At 52.1% G+C, this 15,162-nt stretch overlaps 1 protein-coding gene across 1 annotated transcript; it reads left to right on the top strand.

The window, feature by feature from the left end:
- The first annotated feature begins 8,680 nt into the window (after positions 1-8,680).
- SST (somatostatin) lies at positions 8,681-10,259 on the top strand. Its single transcript, XM_015637112.2, has 2 exons — positions 8,681-8,902; positions 9,754-10,259. The coding sequence occupies exons 1-2, from the start codon at positions 8,765-8,767 to the stop codon at positions 9,964-9,966; spliced, it is 351 nt and encodes a 116-aa protein (XP_015492598.1). The 5' UTR covers positions 8,681-8,764; the 3' UTR covers positions 9,967-10,259.
- Positions 10,260-15,162: the final 4,903 nt, after the last annotated feature.

Below are 15,162 nucleotides of genomic sequence, written 5' to 3' on the forward strand. Positions count from 1 at the left end.
TGATGGAGTGAGAGGTCTGTTCTTGCCTGTCCTTCTCCTTAAGCACCTTTGAAGCCTGGCTGGTGCCTGGGGCAGGGGCTGAGCATCCCGAGCCCTGCTGTGAGCTCTTGGCTTGCTGTGGCTCTGGCCCTGTGTTGAAGGCAGGGGCCTCTTTCAGCCTCAGGTGGCCAGAGGTGGTCTCTGTCAGGAGCTCTGAGCAAGACTCAAGTTTGCTCTGGATCCTGGTGGGGACTGTGCTGCCCCCATTGGTACTGAGAGCCAGCAGGAACAGGGCAGAGGATGGGAGAGACCTTTGCTCACCAGCCCAGGGACAGTTCCAGATGGCTGAGAAGTTATTTATATTTCCTGGAATCCAGTGCTCTTGCCAGAATTGCTCAGGGAAAATGACTGCCTGCTGCTCCTCTCTTTTCAGAGCCTGGGATGGGAGGGCCTGCTGTTCTGCCTGCCTTGTGGGATGGTTCAGGGGAGCAGGGTCTGTAACCCCATCCAGGACCTCACTCGCCTAGAGCATCTCTGTTTCCAGCTGCTGCATACTGGCTTTGGGCCAGAGCTGCGACAGCCCAGCCTGAAGGAGTCCATGGGCTGGTCCTGGTGGGGAGAGGAGCTGCTTTGCTCTGTTTGGGTGGCTGTGGTGTGCTGGGAGAAGCCCTGAGTGCCTGGGCCTGAGCAAGCAGCCCAGCAGCTCTGTTCTGCTCCTCTGCTTTCAGAGCACCAAAGAGCCTCACGCAAAGTTTCTCTGAGTTACACAGACAGGACTGGCTGGAACCAGCACTGGTGTGGAGCCCAGCCACAGCTCAGCAAGGCACGGGGTGGGGTCTGAGTTTCATTTTGAGTTTAGTTGATTCATGGCTAACTTTGTCTCGGGGCTTGCCAGATGATTCACAGTGGGGAGACTTGGAAGCACCAGCAGGAAGGGGCAGGCCTGGCTGTTTGCAGGGTCAGGAGGGGCTGCACTTAGGAGGAGCTGGAGATGAAGAGAAGGATGTGTTTTTCAACACACCATGGGACAGGGGTGGATGTGAGACAGCCAAAGCAGCCTTGCATGGGAGGAAAATGCCAAGGGGGGGAGCCAATTTGCAGTTTTGCAGCATCCTTGCTGCTCTGACTTGGCCTTCTGACGGTGATAGCAGGCTGAGACAACTACTGCTGACATTATCTGAACCTTTTTAGGACCAGGAGCTATGAAGATGCTTTTGGGCCCCATCAGGGGAATTATAGCAATGCTATTTTAAGAGAAGTTTCTCCTGAGGAATTATCTCACTTAGCATAGCCTCAGGATCTGGACAGGCTGCTGACCTGGATGGAGTAGCTGGTATTCATCTTTGTGAGCTTGCGGCTTTTAGGTCTGCTGTTCTTCCTTATAACATCTTCGAGCTCTTGCTTTATGTGCTCATCTAAAGGCAATGCAGTTGCCTATTCCTGTTTGCCTCTAAATAAACACATTGTTTCAGGCTGAAAGTTAAAATTTTTAACTTCTACTCTGGTTTTGCCAAACCTCTACCTGGAGTTCTGTGTCCAGCTCTGCGGCCCCCAACACAAGGAAGACCTGTTGGAATTAATCCAGAGGAGAACCACTAAGCTGGTTGCAGGGTTGGATCATGTCTTCAGTGAAGACAGGCAGAGAGAATTGAGGCTGTTCAGCTAGGAGAAGGTTCCAGAGAGACCTTAGAGCACCTTACAGTGCCTAAAGGGAGCCCACAAGAGAGTTGGAGAGGGACTTTTCACCAGGACATGCAGTGATAGCACAAGGGGGAATGGCCTTTAGCTGAAGGCAGGTAGATTTGGATTAAATATTAGGAAAACATTCTTACCCATGGTGGTGGTGAGGCACTGGAACAGGTTGCCCAGAGAAACTGTGGATGTCAAATCCATGGAAGTGTTCAAGGCCAGGCTGGTTGAGGCCTTGAGTAACTGTAATTAGTGGAAGGTGTCTCTGCCCATGGCAAGGGGATATGATCTTTAATATCCCTTCCAACACAAGCCATTCTATGATTTTTCTGACACCCAGCTCCTCTGGCTTGTCCCCCAGCAGACCAGATCTGCTGCCATGTGAAGAAGCCCCACAAAAAGGCGAGGGCTGAGCAACGAGCTGGAGCCAGCTTCTCTCTCCTCCTGTTTGATCTGGCTGGGCAGGATGGCTGCCCAGCAGTCTGTGGCAAAGTGCCTGCTTGTGTTTCACAAAGTGATGTCTTCCCAAGCATCCTTCTGGGCAAGAGCCTATTTTTCACCCTTGAGGCTGCCATGAGTCCTCACCAACTTCCTTGTGTTAGACACAGGGTGGTGGAAAAATGACCACAAATGGAGCATTGCCTGAGTGTTGACAACAGCAAAATCGTGCTTTCCCACCTTGTTCCCTCACTTGCTTTCCCTTTCTACCTTTCTCTGGTGGGATTTTAATGTTTAGTAAAGCTGGCTGTCCTCACAACAGGGTTTTGACACACATACTCTCATCTGACACACATATTTAGGTTTCTCCCCTCCCTGGCAGGACCTGGTTGCCTTTGAGCTCACCACCTCTCTGGTTACAGCACTTGTCCCTTTTGGAAGTGGCTGGGCTGGGATGAGAGCTCCACTTGCCCCAGACAAGCAGCTGTGCAGCCACGACCTCTATTTCCCATTGACCTGCTCAGCTGCACTCACAAAACAAATACTGTATTTTCCCAGAACATGGTTTCCTCCTCCTGACGGATTTATTTTTTTTTAAACAGTGATGTCATGGCTTTTCCAGGCAGTTCAGCTGAAGCGATAGCACCCCGCGGTCAGAGCCTGCAGGATCTGGCACGGATGGTGTTTGGAGAGCCAAGGGAGCCGTGACACCCAGAGCTGCCCTGCACCTGCCCTGTGCCTGCTTTCTACCCACTAACAACACTCAGCTGCCCAGCCCTGCCAGCGTGGGCACTGCCCTCGGAAAAGCCAGCTTCAGGGACAGGCTGGCACTCAGAGGGAACCACCAAGCCTGTGAAATGGCTGGTTGCCAGGAAGGCTCAGCGTGGGGATGGGGATTCAGGCTCCAGGGGAGTGAGCAGGGCGAGGCGAGGGGAAGTTTTATGTCTTTTGGCAGCTCTGATGGACGATCCCCGGGGCCGGGCGCTGCATTCTGCCGAGTCTGCACAAGAGGGCACTGGAAGACGGAGTTTAGACAGACAGTCCTGGAATTATGGAATGGTTTGGGATGGAAGGGACTTTAAAAATCATCCACTTCCAACCCTGGACAGGGATACTTTCTTCAAGATCGGGTTGTTCAAAGCCTCATCCAGCCTGTTCTTCCAGGTGTGGAGCATTGGCAGCTTCTGTAGGTCACCCATTCCTCACCACCCTCACAGTAAAGAATTACTTCCTTATATCTAACATAAACTAATCCTATTTCTGTTTAAAGCCATTCCTCTTTGTCCTGTCCCTGCATAGCCTTGGAAAAAAGTCCATTGCCGACTTTCTAGGATCCCATTTAGGTACTGGGAGGTGCTGTAAAGTCTCCTCAGAGCCTTTTCCAGGCTGAACAGAGATGGTGTTAATGAGGAGAGTTATATAGAGAGATAAGACAAAGCCCTGTATTATTTCCTAATTTTGTGTGCTCAACCATCTGTACCCATCATCTCTTTCCTTATGATAACAATTGGTCACAGCTCAGGCCAGCATCTCTCTGTATGGTCCCAAACACAGCCCTGACTCCTGGCAGCCACTGCAGTAGTACAGGTAAATAGCCTGGTCTTTAACTCTCATATTGTACCTGGTATGTAACTCTTAGCTCAGCCTGTTCAACTTTGTTTCTGCACATGCTTGTGTTGGTCTTTCCCTTGTCTTTCCCATGCCTTTCCCTTCTCTTTTCTCTTCCCTCTTCCTTTCCCTTTTCCTTTCCCTTCAAGGCAGCTGCTATCAGTCCTATGGATGCCATGGCAGTATCCTAGGTGGCTGAGACTGGGAATAAATCTCAGGTAACAGCATCAGAAATCCTAAACACAGCTCAGGGACTTAGACAGAGATATTTCAAAAATTAGGTACTAGAATTCTACCTCTGTGAACATCCACAGCCTGACTGCCTTCCCTCTTTACTATTGGAGCAGAAATCCCAGAGGCTTGTAATTAATGGAGAGACAAATCCTTTCAGATCTGTGCCCAAGTTTTAATATAAAAACAGAAACCTTTCAGGGCTGTTGTAAGCCCGTGTACAACCCCAACATTGCTGCTGTCTCTGTGCCCCATTCCAGGGATACATGGCACCATTCAGCCAGAGGCTCTCTCCCTTATTGAGCTCCTGGTTTTTTATTATCACTCAGGCATGACTGACTACTCTTTCTGCACTCATCTGGATCTCCCGGGGCAGGAACCTGCTCTGTTAGATTTCCAAACTGCTAGAGTTGTGGGGCTGTAGCCACAGCACCAGCTGCATGTCCAGGGGCAGAGCGGGGAATGTCACCGCGATCCCTAGATCACCGCTCAGCCCTACCAGCTTCCGTGCTAGAATATAAAGAAAAGCGGCGTTCCCTGCTGGCAAGGTAGCGATCCAGGGCAGAACTGTCCCTCCCTCTGGCGAAAGGAGAGCCGAGTGCGGAGGGTGCTGGGCAGGTGGCAGCGAGGGAGGTGCGAGGGGAGCGGCTGGAGGCTGCGGTGACAGCAGAGGGCTCAGCCTGTGCGCCCAGAGCCGGGCACTGCCGCACCGCTCCGGCCCGGCCGCGGGGCTGCAAGCTGGGGGTAAGGAGCACTCACACGAATTCGACCTAATTCAATCGTCTGCAAAGCCACATGCCCTGCAGCGCTGCGGCAGAAAGAAACAGAATTGCCTTTGCCACAGCCGAGAGGATGATGGATTTATCTGGCTGGAGATTGAGTGCAAAGAAATTCAGAGCACACGGATCCCAGAGAGGAGCTGGGGGAAGGGGAGATGGTGAATCAATCTGCAGCTCACTCGCTGCTCTATGCCTGTACCAGTCATGAGGATGTCTGGAGGTTTGCCCTTACCCCTTCCCCAGGAGCCCTCTGTGGGAGACAGTCCAGACTTGGATGGAGCACATGGACTTCTTTTCTCCACTCCCTCATTGGTGGTTCCTCCAGGTCAGCACAAGGTGGTTTTCTGAACCAAAGCATGTGGTATTTTCCTTTTCCTTGAAAAGAAACTTTTATTTTTTATTTTTTTTTCAGAAGGAGAACATCAGAGGGATTCTCACAAACATTACCTGAGAACTTTGGTCCATTCAACATTGTATCTGTCAAGGCTCAGACCTGCTGGGAGGCCAGTTTTTCTCCTTTAAACAGGCTGAGATATTTCTAGGGGAGCTGTCTCATCAAAGCTTTGTCTCTAGTCCTGCCTCACCAGCCTCACAACCTCAGCTGAATCCCCAGAAGGTAAAAATGGCCAAGGTGGATGTCAGAGCCTTTCTGAGGTTGCTCTGTCTCAGGAGTCATGTTCTGGTGGGGCATGTGACCAGAGAGAAGAAACCCAACACACTTTTGCTTTCCTCAGGTGAGCTTCTCAAATTCAGTGGGACAAATCTAAAACATTTCCATGCAGTCATAGCTCCCCTGTTGCTGGGGGACACTGGTGTAATTCCTCCAGCCTCCCTCAGGGAGAGGGGGGAACAGAGGGACAGCCACCCAGCTCCAGGGCTGACAGAGAAATGGAGTCAGAGCCAGCCTGGTCTTCCAAGCCTTGTCCCCATGTGCCTGGAAAAGCCATAGTAGCCAGTGAACATCATAGCCTGGAATTCCCAATGTGACTGACTGACGGTCTGTGCCTGCCTGGAACTGGACTGTAGGGACCACAACAATTCCAAAAACATTGCTACTAACCCAAAGTCCCATTGGGCATTATTGCTCTCTGGCTGGATGCCCTGCAGTGCCAGGTGCCCAGGGAGGGTTGGCTGGGCAGGGTTGGGCTGGGTAGATGCAAAAATGAAAAACCAAGTGTGGGTGAAGACAGGTGCTACTAAGGAAGAGTTGTGGTCTGAACATCTTCAGTAGAGCTGGGCTCATGCACACAGAGGTGCTGTGGGTAGCTGGGGAGGAGCAAGGTGCTGAGCAGCTTGGGTTTGGGCAGGACATCAAGAATGGTCTCTCAAAACCACTTAAGAATCAAGTCTGGTATCTTCCCCCATTTGATGGCAGTATGACCTTACCAACTTCCTAAAACCATCCCTGCCAGCCCATCCATCTCCAACTGAGCTGGGCAACTCTGCAAAATCCCATTAGGGGTGTCTGAGTCCTGCTGGCCCCACAGGAAGTTAGCAGGAAATTATAAAGAGAGGAACTCATCAAGGAGGTTGTTCCTGCCTTGTGCCAGCTCCTACAGCTCTCATCTCCATGTGGGTGTCCAGGTGGGTCCAAAGGGTGACAACATGTAGCACAGTTCTCCATCCTACACAGCAGTCCCAGGCTGCACTCCAGCCTATTGCTGTGCCCTAAGAAATAGAGGTGCTGAGCTGACCCCCTGGCACTTCAGGGCAGATCCATCACTGTGGAAGCCAAAGCAGGATGGAAGCTCTGGAGTGGTGAGGGTTCCCAGTGTCCCCATCCCCTTGGGGTAGCAGGCTGAATGACAGAAGGGATGCCAGCCTGGAGAGTTGCCTGCGTGTGCACTGGCAGGGGACATTAGGTAACAGCTTCAGCCATGATAAGCCACAGGGGAGCCTGAAATAACCCAGTCTGGTCTTCCATTTCCATCTCTGTTCCTCCCCAGTGTGGAACCCAAGCAGGCTGCACTGCCCTGGGCTGTGGGATGAGCTGGTGGGGAGCTGGACCCTTCTGCAAAGCTGGCCCAGGCTTGCACTGCAGTGTGGCACAGCTAGGCTGGGCTGTGCCAAGCAGGAGAGCGTGGGGGCAACCAAACAAGTCTATTCTCAGTGCAAGTAGAATAGGAGAGCCTAGCTTGCTGCTATTGGCACATCTAGAAAAGTGGTGAAATTATTGGTGCTAAGAGAATCCTTTCCTAGGAAACCTGTCCTAAAGGCAGGCAAGAGGTCCAGGAGAGGTTTGATGCCCTGGCATCTGCTGCCTTGGCCATTTGCCATGCCCAGAAACTGGCTCTGCTTCTCTGCCCACAGGAGGAGAGAGATGCTGCTCCAGCTGCTAACACCAGGTCTTGGTGTAGAGAAAAGCTCTGACAGTCATGGCCCTTAGGGACAATCTGCTCTTTTGGGTCCAATCACTTCCCTTGGCCTTGGTAGGAGACTGTGTCCTGTGCCCAAAGCAATGGAATCTGTCTAAACCAGAGCAGGGGATGAGTCTTCTCTACTGGTTTCCCCAGAGAAAGATCAGTGCTGGAAGGCAGACAGGGTCCCAAGAGCACAGAGCTTGGCCTTGCTCACATCAGGCAGATGGGGAAAAACCGGCAATAAATGCAGTACAAGTAACCCAGACCTCAGGGATTGATGGGCTACAAAGGAAGGCTTATTCTCTCATGATTTTCATTAATTTTGCTCCACCATTTGGGAAAGATGAAGAGGATGAAAGCTATGTGAGGCTGCAGAGCTGCACTGCACAAAGGAAAGGAGGTGCCATCCAGGGAGGACAGTCACAGTGCAGCCCAAAGTTCCACCTGGCCTGGAATCAGCAACCAGCACAAGTTTATCATGTTGGACTGTGAAAAAGAGTAGGAACACTTTGTTTCATGTTTCATACTCCCGGGTCAGCCTCAGCAGCACCAGGTTTGAAAGGGCTGAAAGTGGGGTGGGGGATGCACATCAATTCATCATTAAAACAATGTCATTTTGAAGGTTTCTGGAGACCTTTTCACAGCGCTTGAGTTCTTGTTCCCTCAAGTCTTTGACTTTCCTCAGCTGGAAATTGAGATAGGAGAGATTCTGACACCCCTTTTTTTGACAACAGAGGCCCTTTCCAGCACATCCTGCTCTGCTCTTGACAGCTGGGAGACAGCTGAGGAGGCTGATCCTTCAGGGGCTTTGAAGCAGCTTTTCCCTTTGTGGGCACCAGCCAGCCCGCAGGGAAAGGCTGGAGGAGTGAGGGAGACTGACCATCGCAGAGGGACGGGTGCATCCCACAGGAACACCACGTCCAGTAATCCTGAGATGGAGACAAGGATCAGTTATCCAGGGAGCAGCACTCCCCGACCAGGCACCGATTTGTCTCGGTTCCCCGGAGCCGCAGAGCCGCGGCAGGAGCCGGGACGATCTCCTGGGAGGGAATCTGGGAACGGACCGGTGCCGGAGAGACCCACGGGGGGGAGGCAAAAAGGACCCCAGGGGCACCTCAGCACCCCCACCCCTTGCCGGAGGCAATCGCCCTTAATGGGACCCTTTGCAGCTCCCCGGATTCTGGAACCTTTTCTCACCCGACGGGGCGGGAGGCGGCTCCAGGGCGAGGGGCTTTGGCAGAGCGACTGCTGGGGGGCTTCACCCTCCGGCACCGGGTCAGAGCCGCGGGTGGGCGGTGACAGCCGGGACCCCCCCCCCGCCGCTCCGGTGGGCTTGTGGCCGGGGAGGAGGGGGCGGACGGGCAGGGCCGGGAGCTCTGGAAAGGCGGTGATTTGGGGACGGGGGGCTGGGGGCGGCCGGGAGGGAGGGGAGCTCAGGGGGAGCCGTGGAGGCTTGGCCGGCGCCGGGCAGAGCGGAGCATCCCCGGTCCCGCTCCCCCCCCCCCGTCCCAGAGACCCACCCCCGGCGGCGTGGGGCGAGGGGGGCGCCCCCTCCCTGACGTCAGGAGAAGGGTTTATAAAGGCGGCTGGCATCGAGGAGATCCCCACCGCCGGAGCCGAGCCGCAGCGGAGCCTCCAGCGCCTCCCGCCGCCTCCTCCCGCGCCCGACCCGCCGGCGAGATGCTGTCGTGCCGCCTCCAGTGCGCCCTGGCCCTGCTCTCCATCGCCCTGGCCCTCGGCACCGTCTCGGCCGCCCCCTCGGACCCGCGGCTCCGGCAGTTCCTGCAGAAGTCGCTGGCCGCCGCCGCCGGGAAGCAGGTGAGAGCCCCCCGACGGGACGGGCACCCCTCGGGCACCCCGGCGGCCGCGCTGCAGGCTCCCGCTTCTACAGACACCCCGGTTCCCCTCTGCAGAACCTCTGGTCCCCGTCAGAGCCCCTGCACAGACCCCTCCAGATCCTCGCCAGATCTCCCCAATGGCCGTGTCTCAGACGCCCGGCTCCTTGCTGCAGAGCCCCTTCCCCACAGATCCCCCGGCTCCCCGCCGGGGCTGAGCCATAGGTCGGGCAGCGTGTGCTGGGAGGTCAGACAGTCCGGCTGGGTGCTGGTGGTCAGCGAGGAGCAGGCGCTGCTGGGGCACAGGGCAGAGCCCCTGCTGAAGCTCCCGAGGGTTTTTCCGGGTCGCAGAATGAAGGCAGCTTCCCCAGAACACAGAACAATGGCTTTATCCATCCTGGGTGACAGCCGAGGCTTGGAGGGACTGGAAGAAAATTAAGTCCCACGAGACGGTGACCAATTCAACCTCCCCTGGCAGCTCCCCTAAAGACCTTTCCCTAGTCACTTTAGCAGCAGGCTCGTGGCATCCTTGCTGAGTATGGCGCTGAGTGCCGGAGCCGTGAGGAGAGAAGGTAAAGACGAGTTTATTCCCTGTCACAGACAGGACAGCAATCTGTTCCCACACCAGGTGGATGCCACAGACACAACTGCTGCATAGCAGCTGTCAGGCTGGGCTCTTCGGAAAGCCAGGGCTCCTCTTCCCCTCCTGCATCCTGAATGTCTCTAATCTGGCCACGGAGGAGTCTTAGAGGAACAGAGTGGTGAGCTCCCAAAAATCAAGGAGTAATTGTGGTCTCTCTATCTCTTTCTCCCTTTCTGTCTCTTGTCCCCAAGGAACTGGCCAAGTACTTTTTGGCAGAACTGCTTTCAGAGCCAAGTCAGACAGAAAATGAAGCCCTGGAGTCTGAGGACTTGTCCCGAGGGGCTGAGCAGGATGAAGTGAGACTGGAGCTGGAGCGCTCGGCTAACTCAAACCCCGCTCTGGCACCCCGGGAACGCAAAGCAGGCTGCAAGAACTTCTTCTGGAAAACTTTCACATCCTGTTAGCTTTTGAAACCCACCTCTCCTCCCCATCCATCCCTGCCCTGCCCTGAGCAGAACCTTCACCACAAGAGGCGAAGACTGTAAATACACAATCCACAGTTATGGTGAAATTAAACAAACAAGGAAAATTTGAGTTTGATTTCCACTTGTTTTAATAAAACTTTCTGTTCCAATTGTACATGATTTGCTTGAGTTGTGATTTCTGACTAGTTCTTTGATGACATGCACTCTGCAACTCTTTCAAATGTACTATTTTTAATTCTCTGTTGCAATAAAATTTATGTTTCAAACGGTGATGCTGAGGCTCGGTGGTCAATGAGAAAACTGAAGTTACCTCTCAGGCTGTCTCTGGAACACTGCCTGTCTCAGGGCAGCAAACAGCATCAACATCCACACGTATGCACACACACACACAGTGTATCATAATGTGATATTTTTTCTGTGGTCTTTCTAAAGAACTAGAGCCACAGTGATATTTTAGATATCAAATCCCTGCAGTTGTGGCTGAAGCAAATCAACAGCACTTGTCCCTTCAAGTCAGTCTGGAGGATTTACATCCATCACCAGAGGGATCAGTAAAAATCTCAGCTGTGTATTTCGAGTGATGGGGTGATAAAAGTAGTTCACGGTACAAGTTTACACCACATATCTCATTCTCTCCTCAGCCACAGGCACTAAAAGGTTTTCTTACCTGGCACGTTTTAGGCCTTGCAACATTCCCGACAAACTGTTTCTGGGATTCCTTCAGAAGTTTTCTTTTGTTCTGCTCTGCAGGGAAGGTTTTGCATCCCTCTAGAGCTGAGGTGTTAACCCCATAACATAAGCCCCTCCCCATCTAATGAACTGGTTAAAGCAGTTTTTCTACCCACCTCAACATTTTGAAAGCCAATATTGAAGGATTCAGCAGGCTAAGAAATAGAATTGTGAGAAAAACATTATTTTCTCAATAAAAGACAAGTTTTCCATGCTTTTTGCAGAGTCTCTTCTTTCTGGCTGTGCTGGTTTGTGCCACACACTCACAGGTGAATCAAAGCCATAGGGCAGACATCCTGCACAGGGGACAGGTGCCACTTTGATGAGAACTCCATCATTCAGGATTAAAAATAACAAATATTTTTTAGCCATCATATGTGAAAGAAGGGTGAAAAATGGGCAATTTTACAGATGTTCATGGGCAGAGGGCTCAGCATGACTCCAGTGGAGGTGGATTCCCCAGCTGAAGGCTTCTGAAGTTGCCTCTGGTCTGTGCTGGACGTAGCTCTCTGTGGGGCATGGTTCTTGATGGTTCATGGACCATTGCTCTCGTTCTTGGTCTGCACCTCCTTTTCCTGTAGGCAGGGGGCTGCTGGATATGAGCTGGGGGAAGGTGAATCCCTTGTGGATGGGAGCTGTAGAAGTGCCAGTGTGAAATCCCAGCCCTGCTACAGAGCTCACTGGGCTCTTCCACGGCCGCCTGGCAACAGGCAAAGGCAGCAGGGACATGCCCAGGGAGGGGAGCTGCTGCTGTCAGCCCCTCTGAGGGGGCCAGAGACAGTCCCGGGAGCTTCCTCTCCTCCTTCCTTGGGAGTGGGATAGGTTTTGTGGTGTGGCCTGGGGAAATGGCTGCTCCACATGCAGTGCCTTGGGGTTAGGGGCTCTGCCCTCTTTACCATTGCTGGGTGTGGTGCAGACAGGGCAGGGCACAGTGGGTCCTCACAGCCCTTTGTGGGCACGGGGTGGGGGAGAGCCTTACTCTCTTGGAGCCCTGAATTTCTGTGGCTGGTGCAGCTGTGGAGGGAGAAGGATTAACTCACTGTTGAGGCACAGACAGGGCTGCACTGCAGGGAAAAGCCTCCAATATTTGAGAAGTGCACGTAATATAGACCAATAATCAAAAAGCAGGTAGGGTAAGAATAGGACCCTGTTTGAAAATGTGGAGGCAGAATCTGTGAGGAGAGTAATTGTACCAGCTCACATCTGATTCCTTTGCTTCTGTGTAGCATCATCAGAGCAGATTTTAGGGGATTCAGTAAAGCAAAAACCTCCCCATCCCTGGCTGCTCACTCTTGTGTTGACTGAGTTTCCTCTTAGCTTTCAAAAAGGAGCTAATTTTTCAATGCTGAGACAGACTCAAGAGAGCAGCTAGAGAAACAGGAAGGGGGTGGAGGGGCCAGGGGCTTGAATATTCTTATGTGTAGAGTCCATCTTTCATGGGATATAAATAGACCACTACTCGCCTGAGGCTTTTCCCTTGTTCATAATGCTCAACCCGTGCTCCTGAGGGGAGTTTAATCCTGCCAATTGCTGGAGTGAAACTCATCCCAAATAGGGATGGGGATGATCCTCAGTCACAAGCAGGGATTAAAGACACTGATTCACAAGCTCCACCAGCCTGCTTCAACACAGATGATGGCACGTCATGGCAGCTTCTGGGAAGTTTAATGAAGATGTACTGGTGAAGGCATGTCCTCAGTTCAGAGACAGAATGACAAACTGCTCCTTGTGTCAGCTCAGGAGTTCCTGGAGTCTGGGGAGCTGGCTTCCAAGGCATTAAATGCAGTATCACCACATATTGCACTGTGGCAGCAGCAGCAATCCCAGATGCTGGGAGCTGTACAAACACGATGCAGGAGACAGTCTGGCCATGACGAGCTAAAAAGACTAGAAAGAAAAAAAAAAGATTTTTTTTCCCTTCAATATGTGGGAGTTGTGGGATAAAGAGCTGAAATAACTATATTCAATCCCTAGACATGGAGCCATGGAACAGTGTTCCAGGCTGGGAACACTCCTGCTGGGCAAGGCTGAGTCTGGATGAACACACAGGTATGGCACACAGGCCAGAGCTGCCCAAGGGCAGAGCAGTTTCTGGGAGAGGTTCTCAAGCCACATTCTCTGCAGGTCAGAGAGGAGGCTCTCTGAGGGACAGCCACAGCATGGGTCTGGGGGAGGTTAGGGGCTGTGATGATCCACACTCCGATGATTCATCTCCCCTCCAGCACTTGGTGCCATGGGCAGGCCCAAGTAATCCCTCCCCAGCAGGTGCCTTCATCAGCAGGTGATTCATCTGAGGCAATGGGGGGAAATGTCCATAAGGAACAACATAAAAGGGCTTGAAACTGCTGCCTGAAGAGTTGCCCTTAATGAAAACCAGAAAAAGTTGTATAAAGCCTGGAAACATGCATCCCCTATGGGAAGTCAGTGAGGAGCTTCTCAGCCATCCCCAAAGACGAAGTCTCTGATGATGCCAGGCCGTGTCTCTTGATATAGCAAGCAGGCCAAGATTATTTTTCAGGAGCAGTTCTAATTGGTAAAAAAAAAGAAGTCTTCCTTGATCCAGAAGGCTTGTTGGGGAGAAATAGTTTGGAGAGATTCTAGCTGTGCTGCAGAGGAAGTACCTGTGGGACCCAGATTTCATATCCTGAGTTCACTCTAGCACCATCTAACTCCTTTTGGCTCTGCAGGAAGGACCAAGAACCTGGACCCATGAGCACAAATTTCCTCGCCTCAGAAGGGTCCATAAGATGCTCTGTGGTGCCTTTGCCTTTACTCTGCCTCTGGGGCTCTTCATGGGAACTGCACCAGCTGATTGCAGCCACCAGGAGCATCTCTGATTCCCAGACCTCTGCTTGCACCACAGGAAAGTTCCCTTTCATCCCCCCTGACTCCCAGCATCTCTGGGGAGCACCAGATCTGCCCCCAGCCCCTGTATGGGTGAGCACCAGGTGCTTGGAGAGAAGCACTCACTGCTGCAACAGAGTCCTAATTCTCAGCAAGCAAAGCAGCAGGATGTTAATTGAGCAGGGTAAGAGAAGATATACGTAGGCAATAAAAGTTATTATGATAAAGGAACAGACTGTACTCTTTGCTCACTGAACACCTTCTGACTCTGTGTCAACTTATCACCAGAATAATGCCATAGAAAACACTTTTATTCCTTTTTTTCTTCACCTTTGTTTTATTGGGGAATTATTTGGGTTTTTTTCCCAACATGCAATTACACTTCTGAGAATAGCTGTTTGGCCAGATACTGTGGGTATCTCAGAAAACTTTTTGTATCCCAGTCTTAGGAAATTTACCCCATAAACATCTTGTACAATACAAGAAAATAATTAACAAAGTTACAAAAAAAACCGCCCCACAAGTTCAGTTTCCTTCATATGTATAGTAAAAATTCCAGCTTTTGCCATGAATTATTACTTCCAGCATCATCTGTTGAAGAAACACACTTGATCATTCAATTAACAAAATAAATTTAATGAAGGTGCCTAGTATTTTCTACAAAGATATTCCCTAAGAAAACATGAAGTAATGTAAACACAGGCTTTGTTTATCACCTAGATTGGCTGCTGGACAAGAGAGAGAGTGACTTGGTCCCACATACAACAAGAGATCATCCCTCCTGATGCTCTCCACTGCTTGCCTCCCCCTCCCTTGCAGCTGGCTCTTGCAGACAGCAGCCTGCTGTGCTCTGTGGTGCAGAAGGATGAAGTGCTTCTGGCCTCCAGCCCTGGAAAAGCATTCCCAGGAGGTGAGCTGAGAGATGTTCTGGGCCCTCCACACTCCTTCCACAACCCCTGTTAGGAGATGTCCCAGGCACAGAGCCAAAGCCAGTGATCCCCTACCAGACAGGCAATAAGCCTGGTGCTGCTCTGCCCCAAGGTAGATCATTTGCTCTCTTACACAGAGCTCTGTACTCTGCCTTCAAGGAAAATCTCTCCTTTTGCTCATGACTGAGGTTTAGGAAGAAAAAGGATCCCTCTGGAAATTGGCTGTCACACTTGCAAGGCTTTTTTATAAATCTTCTCCGGCAGTTATTTTCTCCTGCTTTACTTCTTGTGCCTGTCAGGGTTTGTGATTCTTCCTAGAGGCTCAAACACAATATTCCTCCCCGTGTGTCTGGCCCCCACAGCAGCGGGTTCCCCAGAGGGTGAATGTGGGGGGACAGTGCCGAAAGCCCAGGGTTGGGGTGTTCTGCAGCCAGCAGAGAGAGCCAAAGAGCTCAGAGAGCCCCGCTCAAGGTCCGTGTGTACCCAAGCAGAGGCTCAGGATGAGGGTCCTCTGAGCCAGGAGCTGTTCCACCTCTGGCTATGACCTCACCACAGGGAGATGGGCTGCAGTCAGAGGTCCTGCAAAGAGGGGCTTTTTTTGGGGGGGGGCAGAACTGTGTCATCATGCAGGCAGTGCTGTTGCGCTGACAAGGATTTTTTTCCCCCAAACTAA

This window comes from Parus major, chromosome 9 (genome assembly GCF_001522545.3).
Source record: "Parus major isolate Abel chromosome 9, Parus_major1.1, whole genome shotgun sequence".
Lineage (NCBI taxonomy): Eukaryota > Metazoa > Chordata > Aves > Passeriformes > Paridae > Parus > Parus major.

Excerpts from the sequence above, each read along its gene's own strand:
- SST (XM_015637112.2), top strand. The coding sequence starts at position 8,765 with ATGCTGTCGTGCCGCCTCCAGTGCGCCCTGGCCCTGCTCTCCATCGCC. Across the intron at positions 8,903-9,753 it reads CCGCCGCCGCCGGGAAGCAG|GAACTGGCCAAGTACTTTTT; the intron begins GTGAGAGCCCCC and ends CTTGTCCCCAAG.